The following is a 23,995-nucleotide window of genomic DNA, read 5'->3' as shown; positions in this document are numbered from 1 at the left end:
TGATACAATCTCAGTGGCTGAAGTCAAGTCAGAATTTAACCTCTTTAAAGGAAGATCAATAAAAATATATTTTTTTCTCGGTCTCTGGTTTGTTCACTTCTCTCTCGGAAGGTCATTCACTTTTATTTCTTTTTTTGGGCCATGTGGTCAAGGAATGACACCTAGAGTGGTTGTTGAAGTCTTACTAATGTTGCACAATTCACGCACAGTTGATTGTGTTACACGGAAGAAAAAAATAAACGAGTTCGAAAACTTCAGAACCTGTTGAATGAATCTATCTGTTCGTTCATAAACAGAGTTGCGCAGAAGGTTAATTTGAACGAAATTTCGGCCCCTTTTTAACACATGTCATTGTTAGAATATTAAAGATAAGTTGATACTAAAAATATAGCTTTGTTTTTTGTTTTTTAAAGCGTAGGCCTACCTACTAAATCTGACAATAATAATAAAGACTCGATTATAGTGTTGTTTTTACATTGGGTGACTGTCATTAAAGTCTTCCATTTAATGATTTATTATTCCATTAACAAAAATTAAACTAGTTATTAAACACTTTTTGACACTTTTAATTCTTAAGTATGAAAAGTAATTAAATAATATAAAGTAATGTTAAAATATGCAGCTAGGGCAGACATGTTGCATGCATTAGTTTTCTGCGCATGGAAGGGACTGGTTTCAGATTATGGTGGAATTTAAATTGTAAAATAAAGTTTAATTCATATGTATAAGAAATAAAATCTGCATAGACTTTAAACGACGTTTATTACCTACATGTAGCTTATGGACACGTGAACCATTTAGACGCACACCAACACTAACACTAGCCCTTAAAACATTTGTTTTTGGCTTATTATAGACTACAAAAAATCCTTTAAAATCACAAATATTTGAAATGGATTTTTGTAAATGCACACATTCTGTTGTTCGAATAAAATCTCACACATTAATATAAAGCAAAAGCTAGACTTCACGTGTTCATAATAAGAATGAGAAAAATGACAAATTTAACAGCATTTCTCCTTCTTTTCCAACTAAACTGTCTCCCTGCACCTTTATTTGCCCCGTTCCCAGCCTCTTCTATAAATGGTCACATCTGCCTCCGTTTGGAGTTCTTTTGATCCTGTTTTCTGTCCTAAAAAATTGGGTTCGTGCAGCAGCCGCAGCGGTGCTCCTGTTGCCCGGGGTTTGACTCGGGACACTCTCTGTCCCACAGGAGAACCAAGGATCGCTCTGTAATCAAGTGAACACGCTCCAAACACGTTCGGTCAGTCTCGTGCTTAAATCTTTCCAAATCTACGTCGAAAAAACTAAAATCTTATTACTATATAAAAGTGTAATGGAGGCAATTTAGAACTCATTCAAAATTAAACAAGGCGTAAGTTTAGAGTTACTGATGAATAATAAAGGATATGTGCCAGCCGCACTGCAGCATTGAATGTTTCATTTGCATTTTACAGTATTAACAGCCATTTTCATTGGGTATAATGGAAAACGCTTGTTTTTTTGTTTTACATTTTTTGTAATAGGCCTATAATTTGTTGGTCATGTAACTGAAGTTTTACACAAGTCTTTGCAAGCCAAATGCAGCACAGCACGAACTGTAAAACCTCCTGTTGCACTTTCTTTGGCCCAAAATATTCATGGTCATTTTTATAATGCGGGACATCTCGAATTGATCTCAACTCACTCCTTATCAGAGGAAAAATGAGACCGTTTCAGAAATATTTAAAAGTTCCTTAATATCTGCGCTTATACACATGGAAAGAGCAATTTTGAATTGTGGTTTTAGTGGAAATAAAATGGACTTTGAGTGTGTCGTTGCACGGTGTTCAGTTATGAGGCTGTTGTAAGGTCATAGTTTTGTACCAGTTTAAATAAAAATCGACAGATTTCAGCGATTCATTTTCTGTATGTTCTGATGTTAGACATCATAGGCTACTGGAAGCCCTTTGAATTCCTCTAAATCAATAGTTGCGACTACATTTTTAAAAGTGTACATATTATATAAGGTATCTTATAAGCCTTTGATGCAATTATTCACATGAAGTATTTCTTAATCATTTTAGATTAACAGATAAAAGAAAATTATGCAATACATCCAGATATTTGAAGCGAAACAAAGACTTTGACAGGCTGATAGACTTGGACTTAAATGGTCAAGCTCTAAGTATCACGTTTATTATTTTCTTTTATGTGAATCAATCTCTAAAAGTATTAAGCACCAAAGGAAAAATCTAGAAATTAGAAGAAAATGTAAAAACAAAAAAATAGATTTCTATCTCTGATATTTGTTGTAAGCTAACAAGATTTTTTTTAGTTAAAGTGATTTCAAATAAGGTTTGTATTTTGGGTGATATTTCTGATTTAATAATAAAAAGTAACAAGCTAAAAAAATAGACTTGTTATATTATCTCAATCGGGTACAGGGACTGAAAAGTAGTTTTAGGAAACAAAAGTGCTATAGTCTTAAAACTACATGTTGAATATTAAAAACTGTTTTATTTTCACATCTCTTGAGGCTTTTGGTCTAGTTAAGAATGCATGACAGGTGAAATACAGTTTTTCCAACATTTACATTAAGATTTTGCTTTTTAAACACAAAACGACTTCATATTCTTGAGGTAAAACTACACAAACACGTCATCCTGTAATAAATCCTAAATTAGACTTTCTGAAATGTTAATGTATATACTTTAAAGGAAACCCATTCATCCAAATATTTTTTTAAATGTCTGCATTATTGAAAAACAATATATTTAGTGTAACAAAGGTGAGATGAGTGTAGCGGTGCAGACTGCCACCATGTGTTCCTCCAGTGAAGGACAGTTACAAAACTCAGACATAATCACACATTTTTTATTTTATTTGTTTGTTGACATGACAAATTACAAACCACATGCACAGGGAGCAGATGCTGTAACATTCTTGAAACAGAAAAGTATTGAGCACTTCAGTTTCACGCTAAGAAGAAAAAAAACAGAGTTTGACCTATATTACATGCAAGCAAACATTGAATAAATCTGTTTAGTCTGTACTACACCAAATGGCTGTGAAATTAGACACAGAATAGTTTCCTTTAAGGCTGATGCATTGATAAGGGTGTGGCAAGAACACAACAAACAAACAAAAAATGGTGGAAACACAAAGAGGGGTCGTATAGGGAGAGTACACTTAAGCCAGATGGTAGAACTTGCTCCAAAAGCGCAAATGTCAATGAAGCAGAGATGATTGACGCCTGTCACCCTATAGTGTGACTAGAGTTATAGGGCTGATACACCTGTTTGAGGGAAGACGGTGGGAGAAGTAGGATTTAAAGGTGGAATCAGTGATTCCGAGATCGCGGACTCCACCTTTAACACTGTAAGGACGACAAACAGGCATCCGTTAACGTCCAGTGTGCAAGCGGCGAAATACACAAATGAATGAGAAACAGGACGGTTCAATGAAAGGCACTTGTGTCGCATGCGTGTTTGAAGACTTAAGTTCAAAATAAAGGAAATTAAACCTTCCCGAACTCTTCTGGACTCTGGACTGGCTACAGGAGGCTTTTATTAAAGAAAAAATCCATTAAAACACTACAATGTTATTTACATTGTTGATATATTTAATGATTCTTTTTATTAATTAGTGGATGGACAGTTTGGTATATTCAATGAAACTTGTCTTTGGGAATTGGAAATCTTCCCAGAGCCCGAGGTGACCTAACTAAAAGGTTGTGTTTTAAAAGTCCAAAACCTTAGGATAATGAATTAAATGTTGAATGGATAAATACTATTTTCAAAGCTGGAATCAGAGAATCTTTGGCTTTTCTGCTAACAAAATCTGTTGATTAACTAATTTAAGCGATTAATTTTGTCCACTGTATTTAATAACCTTAAACACAACGAGGCAAAACGTAACACCATGTGGAAATATTAGCAGCTAAATAACAAATGTTTGGAAGCAGAAAAATGTTTTAAAGATCAAAAACACAAGCACCGGGGCGCTCTGTAGCCTAGTGGGTACCTTATTCGCTCAGGCCTTGTCGAAGTGGTAGCAGGTTCGAATTCGGTCCGCAGACCTTCACTGTTTTTTGGGTGTCAATTCCTCATAATAATAAAAAAAAAATCATAATCAGGTAGGGAGATCATTCACAAAAAAAAAAAAAACTCAATTGAAAAATGCCAAATAGCTTGAAAGCCTGTTTTACCTTGTTAAATTTTCACGGATTTTGGGAGATTTCCTAGGATAATGCAACAAAAAAAAACTTTGGTTGTAGCCGTCGGGGCAGGGTTGAGAACAGAAAATTAAATTGGACATTTATGAATTGCATTGAACCTCAGATATGTTTGAAGTGTATATAGATAGATTTTACCTTTAAAAGTAGAAATTAATGTATGCACACTGTTAGTCCAAAAAACCTTCAGATTGGAGGAGTATTACATACAGTGGTCTGCACTGCCCCCTTGTGGTTGAACAGAGACATTACAAGCTAAGCAATATATCAGTTCAACTTTCTCATGAAAACGTTCTTAGTTTCTTAACCATTCGTTAGTTATTATAGGTCAGTTTCAAGCAACTTAATCAATAAAATAGCCCTTGTCAGCTCCCTCAATTATAAATCCACGTGGGATACCGTTTGTACATGTTTCGCATCAGGAAGAGAGTAAACTGGAGCACAAGAGGCCGTGAATATGGGGCAAGAAAGGCTGCAATGACTAGTGGAGCGCTGCTGCCCTTTAGGGGATGAGAAAGGAAGACACATGTTAACAGAATACACCGTGATGAACGATAGGGGAGTAGAGGGAGTTGCAGAAAAACGAAGCAAATTGACAAACTGTCCGTTCAGATGCTGCTGCTGTAGTGGAGAGGCAGCAGTCAGTTTTTGTGAGTATATGTCCTCTGAGTCCAAAACAGAACACTGATTCGCCGCTCAAAATGCTAAACAGTATGTGGCACCAAGTAATGTATTATATGTGTACACTTTTTCTACTTGGGGAAATGGCTTGTGTGTGTTCAGTTTGGTAAGGATGGCAAGTGGGTGTGTGTGTGTGTGTGTGTGTGTGTGTGCGTGCGTGCGTGCGTGCGTGTGTGTGTGTGTGTGTGTGTGTGTGTGTGTGTACTTCAAGAGGAATGAGGAGCAGAAGCTAAAGCTTTAGTCGAATCCCTGCCAGTCGCTCTGTTCAGAGTCGTACTCTAACTCCACCCCGACACAACGCACCCCCTCTAGCAGCATGGGGGTGCCGTGGTGACGATCTAGAAAAGAGAGAGAAGAGAAAGTATTTACAGTCAAATGCCTTATCATCTGTGTGATAATGTGTGTATATGCATGTATAATGAATGTATTATTCTATTAGAAGAACCTAATAGTCATTCTGATTGTTCATGTTATTATCTGTAATCTCTCTTTTTTTAATATAATAACTATAATCTTTTTTGAATTGAATTGAGAAATACAAATCCCGGGAGGATTTCATAATGTTACGCTCAGTTCTTCAGATAAACAGTCAAATAAATATTTGTGTGGAGAATGAAATAGGAGAGCTAAGTAGAGAGGAATGAAAACCCAAACTAGTCCTAGGTTAAAGTCAAATATCAGCTCCAAACTGTGAGAATGTGACCCATGCACACAACGTGAGAGAGAGAGAGCGAGATGACTCAAAAGCTCTGTTTACGGCAGCCCTTCCCCCTCAACCCCCCCTCCTTAGAGAAGTGTCTGCTTTGCATGCGGCTCAAGGCTCAATACCCTCCCCATGTGGGCCACGCAGGAAATGATTTATGACATGAATCACTGAATTTAACACATAACATGAGGTTTTCTTAACCAAATTTTAAAGGAAATTTAAGTGTAAACGTATATTTAAATATAAACAATTAGAATTATAGAAAAAAAAAACACGTTTTAAATTGACTCTCTTGGAACTCAGCTCCCCCAAAACAACTACCATAGAGAATGAATGGTAAAAATTAAGGGCGCTAGCAGGGGAAACAGCGCCCCCAATCCAGCCTGTGGCCAAAAATATATTACATCCGTAGTGGTTTAGCACTACCATAGGGAATGAATGGGAAACGGTTTAGGGAGTTTTATTTTAAGAATACATGAGTGCCAAGATTCCCGGATTCAAGGCAAATGCAAAATCCACCCCTATATTGTGTTCAGGGGAAAACTCTGTGGACATTTGCATTTTGTAACAGTGTATGAACCTACATTTTAATAAAATAAAAACAAAAAGAGAGATAATCAAATGTTTTTTTTTTTTTTTACTCTTTAAACCTCAACAATGCATTCCTGGACCACAAGGAAAACCGGAGAGCGTAGGGGTTCAGGACAGCTAAGCATTGGTGGTTCAGTGGTAGAATTCTCGCCTGCCACGCGGGAGGCCCGGGTTCGATTCCCGGCCAATGCAAGCTCCCTTTTTGTTTCTCATCCCCCTGTCATGTCGCATGAGTCATTCTGATGAATTAAAAGCATTTCTTATAATTACATCTATAACAATTTATTTAGGCATTATTTTTCGATTTTATCTTTAATCTTTGATGTGTCAAATTTAATCTCCTTTTACAATTTCCCAGGTCTGGAACCGGCAAAACACATACATTTCCATTCCTGCCTTGATGAAGGACTTGAACGCACTGCCATATTGCATTTCACTTAATATGTGACTGATCTAAAAGCAGCAGTAAAGCTAAGACTAACAGCAGAGGAAGAGCTTAATCCTTTGATCTCATCCAGGCCTCAGTTACACACAGACATCTGGACAGATGTTCATGCCGCGCTTTGAGAGTAAAAATAGACCCCAACCAAAACATCTCCACTCAATCCTCAAACACACTAATGCGACATAGAAACAGATAAACACACACTAGCTGTACTAATTTACACATTTGATGCAAGGGCACATATGGCGCCTTTACCTCATTGTACATCTGTTGACATGAATTACAGTGTCTAACTCCGCCTCACTGATTAAATTGGAGAAAGGAGATTCAGTACAGGCTCTTTGTTGCCACGGAGAGTCCAGAACAATTTTGATACAGTGTAAGAGAGCCGTTTTGTTATTTTAATTTCATGAACTCTACTCTAAGGATTTGATACTCCCCATGGTGTATTAAAGAAATTGTCCACTCAGTATATATTCTTAAGATTTTAAAAACACACTTTTAACATGTAGTTCTATTGTAAAAACCAGATGTAAACCACATTTGGATTCCTGTTTTAAAATGTTTTAAGGTTTTCAGGTTAAAGTGACGCTGATGCAGAGCGCAGAGTCACCAGCAGGGGGCAGCAGCAGCACACAGTAAAACTAATGACAGATCAACCTTCTTTTTATCTGTCAACTTCCAATTTAAAACCAAAAGTGAAATAAATAAGAGACTGGGTTAGGAGTCAGTAAACTAGATGGGATTCAAAATGCTGATTTTAGTCACACATGATTAGTCAGTTCACAGAATATATATAGGCAGCTATTTCCATTTGGCAATACATTGTTCAATAATTTTTTCAAGAAAATGTGACAACCATTTTCTCGTTCCAACTTCTCATTAGGATTTTGGATGGTCAGTTGTATATATTATAGATTTTGTGGTTTCACAGAAAGCGTCTTTGGGATTTCTCCTGATCACTTAGTAGGTTTTACAAGTAGACATTCTAGATAAACTAATCAGCGTAACCTCTGTAGGTATATTCCAAACAAATAATGTTTTTCTAATAGGTTCTCTGAGGAAAAGATAAACAGTCTGAGAGATAAAGGATCATCAGTCCAGGGAGTTGCTGATATCAATACACCAAGTTCTCAACCTCAACCAAGAGTAAAGATTTTGTTTTGCAATATTTCCACTTTTCTTTTCAAACTGTGGCATTTCCAGTCAGGTTTTTAATATGTAACCTGAACATACATATAAAAACCAGGTGGATATTAACTTTCAGTTCCTCTACTGTCAAACAAACGAGTGTGTTGTCAGAGTGACCTACAGTACAGTGTGTGGAGAGTGACCTCACCCATGACTCTGGCGTGGACTTTGACTTTCACACACACGTCCTCGTTGGTCTCGCTCAGCAGAAGCACCTCCTCACACAGGACGCCCTCCTGCTGGGCCATGTACTCACAGGTCACCTTCAGTCCGCCTGGAGAGAGGGAGAGAGGTAGGGAGAGAGAGAGAGAAAGGAAAGGAAAGGAGAGAAAAGGGTGATTATATTCAGTGGTAAAACTCTTGCTTGCAAAAAGACAGCAAGTCGTCTATAGTAGTAGTAATTAAGATTAAATATCTAGACCAGGTTCGAATCCCAGTTCGGACAAAATATATAATTTAGGACCTTAGAATAAATAACTCAAATTCAGTGAGTGGACAAAAAATACTAAACCCAAACTACACTTGACATTTAAACCTGCAGTGTGTAGAATTTTGGGTTTTATTTCCTAGCAGATTTTGTAGAAAGTAATTATAATATCCATAAGTACATTTAATTTAGTGCACAATAGCTGAAAAAAATGTTTTGAATTATTTTTTTTTCCCTTAGAAAGGGTCTCATATGTCCATATTTCTGCATATTTTGGACCAAGGCCTAGTGCCGCCATCTTGAAAGTATCATAGCTGGAATGTCATCAGGTGCATCTTTTAAAATGTAGAATTGTTCTTGTCAATTACAAGATGATTCAAGCACTAAGTAAATGCATTGAACAAATCAATGACTGGATGTGCCAAAACTTTCTTCAATTAAACAGCGACAAAACTGAAGTAATTGTCTTTGGTGCCAGGGATGAACAATCAAAAGTCAGCGCACAGCTTAAATCTGTTATGTTAGAAAGCACACACCAAGCTAGAAATCTTGGAGTAGTGATAGATTCCGACTTGAATTTCAAAAAACACATTAAATCAATTACTAAGTCAGCCTACTACCACCTTAAAAATATATCGAGAATTAAAGGGCTAATATCTCAGCAGGACTTAGAAAAACTTGTCCATGCATTTATTTTTAGTAGACTTGACTACTGTAATAGTGTCTTTGAAGGCCTTCCTAAAAAATCAATCAGACAGCTTCAGCTAATTCAGAACGCTGCTGCTCGAGTCCTCACTAGGACCAAAAAAGTAGATCACATTACCCCAGTTCTTAGGTCTTTACACTGGCTTCCTGTCACTCAAAGAATTGATTTTAAAATATCGATGATGGTCTACAAAGCCTTAAATGGTTTAGGGCCAAAATACATTACTGATCTGCTGATACGTTATGAGCCGCCCAGAGCCCTTAGGTCGTCTGGGACAGGTCTTTTAAAAGTCCCCAGAGCTAGGACTAAACAGGGAGAGGCGGCATTCAGCGTTTATGCGCCCAATGTCTGGAACGGACTGCCAGAGAGTCTGAGGTCCGCTGAGACTCTCAGCTCTTTTAAATCGGGTCTCAAAACGTTCTTGTTTCCCTTTTAACCTGTAATTTTTTTTTTTTTTTTTTTGGTAAAATGTTTTAATTCTTTTATTTAAATGTTGTATTTTTATCCATGTTTTAAATTTGTTCATTTTTTTTTTTTTTGTATTTGTATTCTTTATTTGATTTTAACCCTGTGAAGCACCTTGAGTGACCCTGTGCCTGAAATGTGCTCTATAAATAAAATTGCCTTGCCTTGCCTTGCCTTGTCCTTGAAGGCCACTGTAGCTTCTGTTATTATTCTAAAGGGTTGGGGTTACCCAGGGAGCGTTGCATTCTAGAACTTTCTAGAACTTTCTTGATGATGTCATATTACACACTGCACCTTTAATTGCAGCATTACATCAAGGCTATTAACCTATAATATTACAAACCTTTCATTTTCAGTGAAACATGTTTAAAATACAGCTACTTTTTTACAAACCAATGCATTTAATGATCCGTAAACATTATTCACTTATTAAAATGACACATAGACATTAATGGATCAAATTTGTTGTTTATTAAATAATCTTCACAACAATGACAGCTGGATATTCAACGAACACAGAGTCACACAATAAAAAATATAAATTGAGAGAGTAGAGCTGAGCTCCCCCAAAACAACTACCATAGACCATGAATGGTAAAAGTTAAGGAAGATAGCGGGGGAATCAGCGCCCCCAATCCAGTTTGTGGCCAAAAGTATATTACATCCGTAGTGGTTTAGTACTACTTTAGGGAATGAATGGGAAACGGTTTAGGGAGTTTTAGCTAAAGAATACATGAGGGCCAAGATTCCCGGATTCAAGGCAAATGCAAAATCCACCCCTATATTGTGTTCAGGGGAAAACTCTGTGGACATTTGCATTTTGTAACAATGTGTGAACTTAAATTTAAATAAAATAAAATAAAAAGAGAGAAAATCATAAATCTTTTTTTTTTACTCTTTAAACCTCAACAATGCATTCCTGGACCACGAGGAAAACCGGAGAGCGTAGTGATTCAGGACAGCTAAGCATTGGTGGTTCAGTGGTAGAATTCTCGCCTGCCACGCGGGAGGCCCGGGTTCGATTCCCGGCCAATGCAAGCTCCCTTTTCGTTTTTCTTCTCCCCTTCCATTTCCTTCATGTGCAACACACACACACTAGTACTTCTAATAAATTAAAACTATGTATTATCTATGTATTATCATTAAAACTGCAAAAAAAGGGATTATTTCAGTATTATTTGCATAATCTTCTGGGTTCGATTCCCGGGCCAATGCAGAATCCTTTACTGCCCCATTTTCTATGGTATAATATCAGTATTTCTTGTCTTCAACAACTATGCAGACAAACCCAAGTGTTTCTGATGTACATAATACAAATATGCCTCTTATGGTCTTACCCTCTGTTGCCGGGGTGATATCAGTGATCCGGAGGTGTGGACTGGGGACCGGTGCGGGACACACATCCTTCCCCAGAGCCGGGACGTCCGGTAAGGTGAACACTATTTCATACCGGTGCTGCGTCTTTAGGAAGCCAACCTACAACATGGCAGAGATATATTCAGTTAGATAGATTGTGTTTGACATGGACATCACAATACCATTAGATGAACCAAATGCATTGTTTAACTGCAATTAGCATACATGCTAGTAGAGTTGTTAGGCAAAGAGTCAAAAGTGACGAAAACGAAAAACAATGGCTGTCTTTTTCTCCCACAAACTTTGGACTAATCTGACCGTCACATGGGGAGAGAATGGTTGGCAAAGAAGAGAATCATGTAGAGAGGGATTTTGACGGCTTTGTCTTGGGCTAACATTGCAAATTATAAATCCATTACAGCTCAATTTATTTTTACGAGTAACGATAAGTCATTCTCATAAGCACTACAGTTTTGGCCTGGGTTTTCCTTGAGGCAGTCCTCTAATAATTGAAATCATTAGTATTGCTCCGGCGATCTTAATACCTCTCAACTCTGCCAGATTAGCACATTTTAGCCTGATGGGAAATAAAACTGAATCAGCTTCTGGATTTCAGTCAACTCCAAAATCTTCCATCAATATTAAGCCCATTTGAATAGATTTGGCAGTAATTCAAGCCTAATCTGTTCCTTTGTTACACCTTCCAGCTCAGTTCGGAGCCTTGGAAGGTTTGAGCGCCTAAATGTGAAGGTCAACAAAGGAAGGTTTCTTTAAAAGATAGCAATACTTTAGTTTTTTAATAAAATTTAAAATTTTAATTTAAAAAAAATGTTCTGTGTGACATCAAACAATAAGTTGAGTATCACTGACCTTTGCCCATTTTTAGCCTTGACAGAGTTACAGTTATGATTAAAGCAATGAAAGCTGAAGATTCAACGATTTTAGCTTCTCCAGTTTAATAATTGTATGCTATACTCTGCATTATATCATTATAACCCGATAGCTTTAGGTCTGGGACTGTTGCTCTGACAAAACAGTAAATTTGAAGATATCAAAAGAGCGTGATGGACATTTTTATTGTTGCATGCATAACTCATGAAACAGAACGCTCACATGTGCCACTCCGTTTTGTCTCCTGTCGCTGCTATATAAAAATTTCCACATTTTTAATTCATACATTTACATTTTACTTTCTGTTTATTTTAGCAGATAAAAGCGTTAATTATTTTTAACAACACCAGCGCCCGAGCGTGTGCCGGCGACGTGTGCATTTGTGTAGGAAGCAAGTTAATACGTCCATGAAGAGAGACAGCAGATGTGATGTGATGAGGTAATGTATTTATATGTGACTATTACATTTTTAAATTTGGTACTTGATGAAGGTGATGCAGATTAAACTTTGATTAAGTACCATTCATGAATCATAGGCTGTTCCAGTCCGTGTGCCGTAAATCGTTCCCTGGGAACATTCGACCCTTGCAAATGCATAAATAAAAACTCTATAAAAATAGCGTTTTTATGGCTAATGGTCTAGTTTACTGTTGCAGGTCATTTACGGTCAACAGACAAAAAATAAGACTGTTTGATTAACATTTTGAAAGCTCTATGTAGGAGGTTTGAATAAGGGGGTATACGGTGGTAGAGAGAGGGGAGTGATGCGGAGGAAGCGACCTGATATAAAGCAAAGAGAAAAATTCATGAGGGAATATTCCCTGAGTGAAGAGAGAGCCTCACTGAAGAGACGAGACGGGTACAAAGAGAGAGAGACAGAGCGAGATGGAGAGAGACAGAGAGAGATGGAGAGAGAGAGAGATGGAGATGGAGAGAGAGAGAGATAGAGGTCCGCAGGGAAGTGCAGGCAAGGAGAGATACGCCTAAAGCCCTGGCAGCTAAAGCAGCAAACGGCGGCTACAACCCAACACGACCCCTGGTTAAAGCAGAGACTGCAAACAGCATGCAGTGAGAGAGGGAACCGTGAAGGAGCACAATCATCTTATTCTATGAGTATGGTACCAACCATTGCCTACAGACTGAACTGGGTCTGAAAAATGGATTTAGTTCGAATTTTATGCCGCAGGTTTGGACAAAAAGGAGAGGTTGTAGAATGATGGAGGTCAAAAACATTTCTAGTGGTATGTACAGCATGCACTACTTAGGGAGGATAATAACATGTCACTTGTAAAGACGTACTATAAAGTGTGAAACAATAGGAGTTGGACACAGCCCAAGACACAAACGACCCACGTTCATATAAAACAATGGTGCAATTCTTAAGTGAAATCGAAGGCGAATACCACATATTTTATGAACTTGCATGCCCAGTTCTTTGAGATAATTCAGTCAGTATCTATGAACATAAAAGCTGTTTTACTCACAAAAAACTGGAGATCCTCAAAGAAAGAACTAACAATCTTCTTCCACAGGCAGTGAATAAGGTTTATTTGTGTGCTATTTAAAAATATTGTTTACAGCTTTTGGCAATGCTAGAATATAAAATTATTTATGGTGTGACTCAATACGCTCACTCAGTATAGTTATTTTAATTTATCTAGAGTGCTGGCATGCAGGTTGAGCAGTCTATCGGACTTGAATCAAAGCAATGAGCAGGGTAAGCATAACGTGAAAACTAAACTTCACACACATTTATTGTGGTGTGTAAATGTTTCAGTCTGTTAACACAACACAGTATAGTCCCTTGATTAGGGATGCACCGATGCACTATTTTTAGTTCCGATCCGATTCTGATATCTGGGTTTTGGATATCGGCCGATACCGATACTGTCCGATACGATATCATAATTGTTATACATTTTTTTGTTGGTGGTGATGTTATGTATTAGGCTAGGAAGGCTTAAGCAATTCTAATTTAAAAGAGCAAGAAATATACACAAATGCATATAGGTTTATCTTAAAGGCAGAATATAGAGTCATACAAAAAAAACAGTCTTCCTCTCTCTGGCTGTATTTTACATAGTAGAATGTGTCAGTGCAGAAGCCTCTCCACTTCCTTGACTTGGATTAGCTTTGGTTAGCTCCATAGATGGTAAATAATATGGATGTAGCATCCGGGCTGACCTCAGTTATTCACACGGCATCCAAAAATCCTGGTTTGTGCGCGTCGCCATTTTGTGAGATTTTTACTCCGCCTCACATCGGGGGGAGGGAGATAGCTGAGGTATACCTCCGAGGCAAAGGGAAGGACAACGGGCGGAGAGCTGTCACTCAAGAGATCGCGCCAATACATTTTAACCTCTGATAAAATAAAAACTAGCATGGTCCAAAAAAATTCACCCCCCTCAGTGTTGTCATGGAGATATGACCTAAACATACATACTAAAATGGTTTTGTGGACCAGGCTGTAAATAGGTTTAATAAGACTTTGAAAACGGCCTGTCTAACAAGTGAGTCAAAGAAAAACTGCTCGTTCTTGGTACCACCCCCCAGTGGCACTTCCGGGTTACTACAGTTGTGGTCACTTCCTTATTGGATGCTGGTAAAAATCGCTGAGGTTGGGGCTTGGTTAGCTCACTGGCTAACAAACTGATATGTACTGTATGTCAAATTAGAACGTGGTGTCCTCTCTCCCTCCACCGAACGTCGGCGCATGCTCGCACGGCTCGTTCGCTCTTTCATAGTAAAAAAAAAATATATATATATATATATATAGGGGAAGGTGGGGTGAATTGTGCATTTTGGAAGTTGCAAAACCCCTTGTTTCTAGAAAACCGTGGAAGAAATTGGAAATGTGACCACATATTTAAGAAGAGCCATCCATTTGACTCATCCTGTAAAGAAGGGAGACACAAGGAATAAGATATAAGCACATTTAAGCTCAAAAAACTGTGTTTTGCCTTTCAAAGTAAAATTTCCATGATCAAGGTTTTTTGATTATTGTGTCTGAACAATTATAGACACGTTTGAAAACATTTGACACATGTTTTAGTGCTTTGGTATGCTACACTTTGAGTCTATATAGTTAGCACAATGTCAACCCTAAATTGCTGCATCATGCCTATTATCCAAAATTCTGGGGATGGGGTGATTTGTGCGCAAGGGCCTGGGTGAGTTATAAGTAAGTAAGTAAGTAAAATGTATTTATAAAAGCACATTTATGACAGTTTGCACTGTCCAAAGTGCTGTACATAGTGCATTCAGTAGGTAAACAATGAAGGTACAATAACAATAACCAAAATAAAAGACGTAAAGCCCATACATCCACATAAACACAGATAGTAGTGCAGAGGTAAGATAGTTAATGGGGAGGAAACACCAGGGTGTACATATGGGTTTTGAGCCTTGATTTAAAGGCAGAAATGTACGGGGAATCACATTTGTCAGGTGGCAGTTGGTTCCACAAGCACGGAGCAACTAGTGCAAAGTACATTTCTGAGAGTCGTGCCAGTGGCATGGCTGTATACGCTGGTCACCAAAAGAAAGTGATTGTCTACAGTAGCTCAGAAGAGAGTGATATCTCAATTCCACTTAACGACACCACTGATGAGAGTTCAGATGGCCAGAAAGATGATGATGGTGACTTTGTCATTGTGACACAATGACGCACAAATCACCCCACATAGTGGGGTGATTTGTGCGTCAAGACAACTTTTTTTCCGAAAGCTATATTTCTTAAACAGTTTATTCCAGATCCAAAGTTTTTATTGCCAGGGATGCACAACATCCTGAAATATATGTACATATTTGAGTTGGAGACATAACTGTCAAGGCCTCACTTTAAAATCACTTTGAGTAAAAAGTTGCACAAATCACCCCACCTTCCCCTATATATATTTTATATATCGGAGCTGTCAGTCCGATATCCGATACGCAGATTTCGGCCATATCGGACCCGATACCAATACTGGATCTGCCCCATTCCTACCCTTGATAAAGTTGTTTTAGGGAACTTACAAATCTATTTCAAATCTAGAAAAGCGGAGTAACTTTAGCATTTATTTAAGATAAGATAAACCTTTATTAGTCCCAGAGTGGGGACATTTTCAGTGATACAGCAGTAAAAGAGGAAAGTGCAAATAACAAAAGCATCGGTAGAGATGCTAAATATAATAGTCTATTAGCTTTCTATTGTTTACATAGACTGGCACTTAATAGTTAACTGTAAGAAATGCAAGTTAACAGTTATAAATAACTAAAACAGTAAAAAAAGCGAAGTGACTGTTCATCAGTTGTTTGTCAACAGTGCTGATTGTACAGTCTGATCTGCTGTATCTTTCCCTCACACACCACAGGCGTATCAGTTTACCACTGAAGGTGCTGCTCATATCAGTGATGCAACTATCTGATGGATGGAAGAGAGGGGTGGGAGGTGTAGTCCAACATGTTGTCCCTTTAACTCTGTTTTGGTCTCCACTCGCTGAGGAAAATATATTTGGCTCTTAAACTTGTTAATGCTCCATTATATTCACCAGTTTGGTGCTTGGCAGGCAACACACAGGTTTACCAGATCTCGTTTCTCTGAAAACTGCCTATTGTGCAAGTATATGATATATGAGACTTAACCAAACTAGTTAAAGCCACTACGAGTAACATTGTCCGTTGGCGGCCCCTTTGAACAAAAGCGTTAGTATTTTTACGACGCCAGCTGTCGTGAAGCTGTTTTATAGCTTGTGCCGGGCGTGCAAGATTCAAATGATCAGGAAGCAATATAGTGCATGTTCGTGTTTTGAAAGTGTGAGGGCACCGGACTCTTTTCGGCTCCGTGAGAGTGGTTAGTGACACAGCATCAACTAATGCCAGTCAGTGCTACACACACCTGATTGCAATGAGTTGATGCAGTGTCACCTAACTACTCTCACAGAGCTGAAAGATTCCGTGTCTTCACAGAAAGTGAATGAACGAGAGACGGCAGTTAGTATGGATCACGATGAGGTAATGTGTTTTGTTGTTGTAAATAATGACTATTTCAGATGAATAATGGTCATCTGATAATGCCGAGGCAAAGTAAACTTTGTTTTAGTAGGCTACCACTCATTAATTTAGGAATAAACACTGCAGTCTAGTTCGCTCCCGTGAAAGTGTGTATTTTAGCTTTTCTTCATTGCATTTTCTTTTTTTTCTTTGATGGTTCAGCCCCGTTATCAGTCATTATGACGACAAATAACTGTCTCAAACAAGGCTCCCGCTCCCCTTCCCTCACCTGGAGGGATAGGCTTCTCAAATCGCGTTGCTGTGCCACACTGAAATCTGCGACCAATATGTGACCATAGAGGCTGCACGCGCAAACCGAAAATCAGACTGGGTGCGCGACCAGAGCAAACGCAGTAATAAAAACTATATAAAACGTCTTTCTTTGCTGTTAAAGGTAATTTATGATTATCAGAGGAAACATGAGGCTGTTTAAAAGATATTTAAATGTTACTCGTAGCTGCTTTAAGTTGCGTGCACAAAATTCAAAACCAAGAGACGAAGGATGCTCAAACACTGGGGGTAACTACTACTGAGTCAGGTGATAACTTTCGATGGGCTTGTCAGTCAGAGATCCACCTATCTAATGAAATAAAGTTACTTGATCTGTTTTTAATATAGAGATATTGCTTAGAGCTGCTTAAAAAACTAAGAAAAACAACAAGTATAGCCTCTTCCTTCCTTCCTTTCCTTCTCCTATTTTACTGCAAAGTTTTCTGTAAACAACCACGCACTGTTGCAGTCATGAACCCTTAATCTTGTTACTCAAAGTAATAGGCTTATAGTTACTGTGACAAAGTTCTGAAAACTTTTTCGGTTTTCCTATGTCAGATATAAACAAACAATTTGAATTAAAAAAATTAGTGGCCTCTGCAGCAATACTTTTCCAGATGTTCTCTTTAGCACAGACAGCTGCTTATTTCCATATCCTGCTTCACCATGAAAACCAGAAAAAAAAGAACAAGGATAATGTATGGTTTGAAAGGCTAGCCCGCCTGCCGCATGGAAATACAGAGTTTGTGAAATTCAAATGACATTTATCAAAACTGGCATTCACACAGCTATATAGTATGCATGCCGCTTCCATCCCACACTCACTCCCACCTCATCTTTGGTCTGTCTGCGAGGATCGTCAACCGCCCCTGGTCATTTCCATAGCAACAACCCCCCCTCACTAGCTCCACAATGAGACATGACGACGGGCTGACAGTAGTCTGTGCCCACTCGCAAGCACGCCTAAAAAGCTTTGAGTTAAGCACACACACACACACACACACACACACACACACACACACACACACACACACACACACACACACACACACACACACACACACACACACACACACACACACACACACACACACACACACACACACACACACACACACACACACACACACACACACACACACACACACACACCATTGCTTTTGAACTGCTACCAGATTAGGGAGTTATTATTCCTCTGTGGACAATGTTCTTATTGTTAAACTGTTTAGTGTCATTGTCCAACATCTAACACACAAACCAAAAGTCTAATGGCTCTGTGAGGGCTAGCCATGCTTGAGCTAATTGCTAACATTGTAATATTTACCGTACTTTTCGGACTATAAGCCGCGACTTTTTCCCCGTTTTTCGACCCTGTTATTACACAGCACAGTATATGTTCTGTAGCTACTAGGGATGGGCGTTAGTAATCGAGTACTCCATGTTTCAAATGATCTCGATTGGTGGATGAGGAAAATAGTTTTTTTTTTTTTAGTGTTTGTAGCCTTTAGGCCGGCCGGCGGGCCACCCCTATTTTAAAATGTTATATACGTGTACAAAACGGCACAAAACGGATAAAATAAAGTTAACAAAATTAAATATTTTGATCCAAGTTAAATAAACTAAGCGTTGTGTCAAACAGCAACCGCAAATAACTGCCACCTCCGTGCAGCGCAGCCAGTGTGTGGTCTCCACAGCACCGCGGAGCTGAATGCGGTGCTGGAAAACTTGGAAAGTCACGTAAAGAAGCCAGGCTGACTTCGGGCACATTCGAGCAAACAACAGTTAAGAAGCCTTTATTATGGAATATAGGATTGAGATTCAAAAGCCGACCGGTGTAACGTTCCGTTAACGAGGAATTAGTCGTGGTAATTAGTCACGGACACGGAGTGAGCATTACGCGGTTGGATATACAACTACTACTTCTACTGCTTTGGTGAGTTATTTAGCCTATCTATGTGTTTAAATTGTAGGACAATAATTTTATTGTATTTGCTGCCCTTCTTATTTTAAATGGTGTCTATTTTGATTGTTAGCCAACTACAGCCCATGCTTTTTTTCTCTCTCTTTTTTCTCTCTCCACCGCAGACCTACTCGATTGGTTTAAATTGTGGCCCGCTTATTTAATTACTTTCAGTTAGGAAAATGTGTTTTAAACTTGTGGAAAATAAATCCTTACAATCATATGGTAACTGTGACTGTTTGACAAGAAGCATTAAGCGCAGGTTATTGGCTTTATTGCGATGCACCGTTATTCTGCAGACAGATGCGCTGCGTTCTAAAAATTTAAAAAAGTTTAACGAGGAATCGATTGATCCTCGAGGAATGCAAGCGATCACACGAGTAGTGAAAACACTCGTGTCCATCCCTAGTAGCTATTGCACTAAATGGTAACACTTGAATACGTTATGCAAATATGCAACTTGTTTGTTGAAATGTTAATAAATGGGAGCTTCCTCAAGCAGCCATCTCTTTCCCGACAATCCCCTCTGTGCACGAATTCTTACATAAGGTAATTAAACATTATAACACCTGCGGCTTATAGTCCAGTGCGGCTTATAGTGCGGAAAGTACGGTAAACAGGCAAAATGTTTACCGTGGTTAACATCTTAGTTTAGTGTATTCGTATGCTAACCTTTGCTAATAAAGCCTAATTCAAAAAGTCAGAGATTCACACAAAAGTTATTCCAATTCATTCTGAGGAGGAAATTAATATTTTATCAAAATTCATGTAACAGTTGCTGGGACATTTACATCAAAACCACCAATGTCAACCAACCCTTGTGTTTCTCTGTATAATTTCACCTCTGAAAATAGGCCGTAATAGAAGAATTTGTAATAGTACATGGAAAGACTTTAAAAACAACTCAGCTAGGTAAATACGAGCTAGGTTTATCTAATGTGATGTTTAAAACCCTTCATTAGCGCCATGATCATCAACAGCTTCAATTTTAACTGAATCCGGACAAATGAAATAAGATAATGGTCGCTGATTGTCAAATTTAAGTCACAGGATTAAGTTTTTTATTATCGTTTTTTTAAAGTTTTGGAGCCAATGTCATCGTCTGCTGCTGTTGCTAGGCTCCTGAGTGGAACACCTCCAGGGTTAAAGAGCTGACAGCAGAGAACCGATGAGGAGTCTGATATCATTGGTCTGGGCCTTTATCGCCAACAGAGGAGCTTAACGGTGATGAGAAAATACTTTAATCTTCTCCGAGAGGTTTTTTTGTAGATAAAAACCTATTAAGGCTCGTAGAAACTAAGGACACTGCACCTCGAGGACAAACAGTTACAATCTAATCCAATATTTGGAGAAAAAAACAGGCATCCAGGGAAGTCAAGCCCTCAATTATTACCAATTGCAAGACTTCAGGGCCAGTGGGCTATACAGAAAATACACATTGCAACTATTTGATTTAAAAGGTCACCTTTTATTAAAAAGGAACTTTTTCATGGTTTTTCAACATTATTATAGGTCCCCACTGTCACTACACATTTACACAGTAAAAGAAAATTCTACCCTCTCACCTTTCTCTCACCTTATGACATCATAAGGCCACGACATAATGTTGTGTCCGTGCTGTATTATCGTGCTGTATTATTTTGTGTTTGCAACCAATATCTAATCAAACTTGACGTTGTGCTACCCGCTCCTATCAACTTATATTTTATACAGTATGCCAGGTGTTTTAACCACCTGTTTTATTGTCAATCTGATCCACAGAGACATAATTAAAGGACAATTAACTTGGACTAAGATGAAGGTATCTGCGCTGCACATTGTGTCCTTGGAGCAGATGGAGACTGAATAGTCTGGGGGCTCGGCAGTAAAACGACAGCAGACCATTTTTTGATCCAACACAGCGTTTGATGATGCCAGCTGATAACTGAGCCGGGTAGAAACTGCTGATTGTTATCAAAGTGCCTGCAAACATTTCCAGTATTTCAGAGCAAGTCCCTGAAACTGAATTGATTCTTGTCAGATTCTCATGCGATTGCATTTCTGGTTTCATCTTAATATTAGTATTCACGTAATTACTTTTAGACTAAAGCAGTGGAGCACAATAAGACTATCTCTGAATGTTACCATCATTCTTGGGTTGATAAGTCTGATTTGCCTTGGGATCGCATCACACAACTGACGCAAACACAGAAAACAAACAAGATTGACAATACATTTTGAAGTCCTCCAAGCAAGTCACAGAGGACCAACTGTGAGATGTGATAAAGGATAATGCTGATGGTTAGGGGGTCAATAAAGTTCTACAGTATTTTGTGAAAATCCCAAAGTATTCCTACATCGGAAACTGATTCTTCTAAGGTTTTGGTTGAGATAAAAACTTTTAAGATTTAAATTGTGTCAACTTGTCCACTGTAGCTGTCAACAATAATACACACCTTGACCATGAAGTTGCCGTCATCCTCCGGCGTCACCATGACAACAGAGTCATGCAGCTTCTCGTCAAAGTGAACATGTGATGGGGTGGCGGTCGCGGATGGTGCCTCTGAGAAACGCACGCCGCCCGTCTTACCACAACCTGAGAGACAGAGGGAAGGGTTAGAGTTAGAATCTAAAGGACAGACACAGACCCACAACTCAACTTCAATAAAAGGCTGGGAAGTCATTTGTCTGACACAGTGGAGCGGGCAGTGGAGCATTTCTCAAAGGCAATCACTGAAAACTGCAGTCTGAATGCTCAGGGAGCTGTAAAAGCCTTGAAAACAAAACACACACATGGACACACACACAATCACGGACAAACACACACACGGACACACACAAACACACACACAATTGGACACATTTATACACATGCAATATCAGAGTTGGCAGGACTGAAGAAGAAAGTAAGAGAAAATAGAGATAAAAGGGAAAGGGAAAAAGCAAAAGCAAAACGATTAAAACAAACAGCTGAAGCAGAAAAAAAGTTAAGTTGGTGAAGAAATACAGAGAAATTGAGTTGGACAAAGTGCTTGGTCAAAATGTGGCCGTCACTGGAAAGCTTGTGGAAAAAATGTACAGCACAGACTAACAGAAGAATATGATCCTTTATTATTAATCCCTGCATGACATCCTCTAAGGTCAGAGGTCAGAGTCACCTGGAGAAAAACAACACTGCTCTACAGCATGGGGCTGGAACATATGGGAGAAATATCGCTGTCAGAACTAACATGATAGAAAAACGCTGTGGAAAATGTGATGGAAATATGACATCTGAGTTTGTTTAATGGAGTAATTTCAGGAACAGTTACACTCTCCTCTGATGTAAGTCATGAAATTGGTTTCTGGTTATTTCGATGAATCATATTTGAGTGGTTTAAGGTTATATAATACAATAAAGGAGTTTCCGTGATTTTCAACAATTGTTTTTATTGAATTTCTTCTTTGCAACTGCTTCTAAAATGTATTACCAACGCGAGAATCTGATGCTGCATCGACTGCAGGCTTCTGGAAGCTCTAACAGAGTTTGAACCCTCAGGACAGACATAATGAAGATGGCCTTTTACTCATCCATTTATTAAGGTGAACTTATACAATGTGCCACCAAACATCCATTTTCAGAGAAAATTACTTTACAGCCGGTCTCCAGTGGATCTGTGACGCACTTTAAGGGAGTTAAAGACGTTAACCTTTACAATCTAAACATATTCATTCCCCCTTAGCTCTCCCTTTGCTCTATCTGAAAACACTGTATCTCACTGATAATATTGTTTCTCCTGCCCAGGCATTCAACCCCAGTGTGAGCGAATGGAAACTTCTACTTCAAATAAACCCCACTCCTCCTTTACAAAAGCAATACTTCTCTAAAGGCAACAAACAATATGTCTGCATTTGTGCTCAAAGGGCTTCAGGGTTCTGCTTATAGAGCATCGCTTTCTCAGACCTTAACGTGGGGTTAATCATGTACAGAAGCTTAACAACTACAGCAAAATAAACAGTGCACTTAACTGCTTTATTTAACCAATACATGTTTATTAAAATGTTCTATTAATAGGTGGAGCTTTAAGAGCCTTTTGTAACCATTCTTCACTTGAATCTATCTTGAAAACCATTTCCCATAGAAACTCTTCAGAAAATGGTTGTTGTTGTTGTAGTGTGTGTGTGTGTGTGTGTGTGTGTGTGTGTGTGTGTGTGTGTGTGTGTGTGTGTGTGTGTGTGTGTGTGTGTGTGTGTGTGTGTGTGTGTGTGTGTGTGTGTGTGTGTGTGTGTGTGTGTGTGTGTGTGTGATTACCATATCTGGCATCACCCTGTCTTTCTCTCAAACACTTCCCGGGCACCATGTTTCCTTATTACCATCTTTCGAATTATTTCCAATTTATTCAGAATCTTCAAAAAGGTTCTTCAATCAGTGATGTGACCCACGTGCCTAGCTCTGATTTAAAGTTGCTAATCATTTTTATAAATCAAAATTCACTTTTTAACTCTGGAACTACAGTGTGTCTATTGACTTGCTTGTGTGTATTTATATCCAGACTCCCAGGACGTCATAAGCCCCTTTTACACAGAGATTGCGGCATATTGACGAAACGAAAGAGCGGCAATTTGCCGGCTCTCCTTGGTTAAGTGTTATTTACACAGAACCAAGCAAAGGCAGCGTGTTGTGTCCCTTTTACACAGCGTTCCGGAGTGAAAGCACAGAGCTCCACATTCCGTAACGAGGGGAGTGGGGGGAGTGTCATGTGTGACACAACAGCGTAAGCAGCGTCAGGTGTGACGTAAACATTTAGCGCCGCGCCGGTCAGCTGCTTATTCAACAACAACACTGGCTGGTGAATTGAGAGCAGAAGTGCTGGAGCTTGCTGTAAGAGGGCCGTATTTTACTGTCCCCACGATGTGCCGGTTGATCTCGCTACGCGCTGAGTCCAACATCACTGGGACTGTTAACCAAACTGACAAAATCAATCCGCTTCACCTCTTCACGTCTTGAGTTGTGTTAGCAAAACAGTAGCTCTGTGGCTAACAGCTGAGCCGGAGCCTTCAGTCAGCTGAAGCAGACAGTCTAGCGGGGCGAGCAGAC

General features: G+C 38.8%; 1 protein-coding gene across 4 annotated transcripts in view; it reads right to left on the bottom strand.

The window, feature by feature from the left end:
- Positions 1-2,845: 2,845 nt before the first annotated feature.
- Positions 2,846-23,995, bottom strand: part of adisspb (adipose secreted signaling protein b) — a 38,614-nt gene continuing 17,464 nt past the window's right edge. For all 4 annotated transcript variants that reach the window (XM_080052513.1, XM_080052510.1, XM_080052512.1 and 1 more), the window contains exons 3-6: positions 21,375-21,514; positions 10,766-10,904; positions 7,979-8,104; positions 2,846-5,235 (exon numbers count right to left, since the gene is read on the bottom strand). In XM_080052513.1, the coding sequence (XP_079908639.1) occupies positions 5,135-5,235; positions 7,979-8,104; positions 10,766-10,904; positions 21,375-21,514 (506 nt within the window). In that variant the 3' untranslated portion in view covers positions 2,846-5,134. The remainder of the gene's footprint in view (positions 5,236-7,978; positions 8,105-10,765; positions 10,905-21,374; positions 21,515-23,995) is intronic.

Source organism: Ammodytes marinus (genome assembly GCF_949987685.1).
Source record: "Ammodytes marinus genome assembly, chromosome: 23".
Taxonomy (NCBI): Eukaryota; Metazoa; Chordata; class Actinopteri; order Uranoscopiformes; family Ammodytidae; genus Ammodytes; species Ammodytes marinus.
Note: the sequence above shows the minus strand (reverse complement) of the source record. Positions and strands in the feature narration are given on the sequence as shown.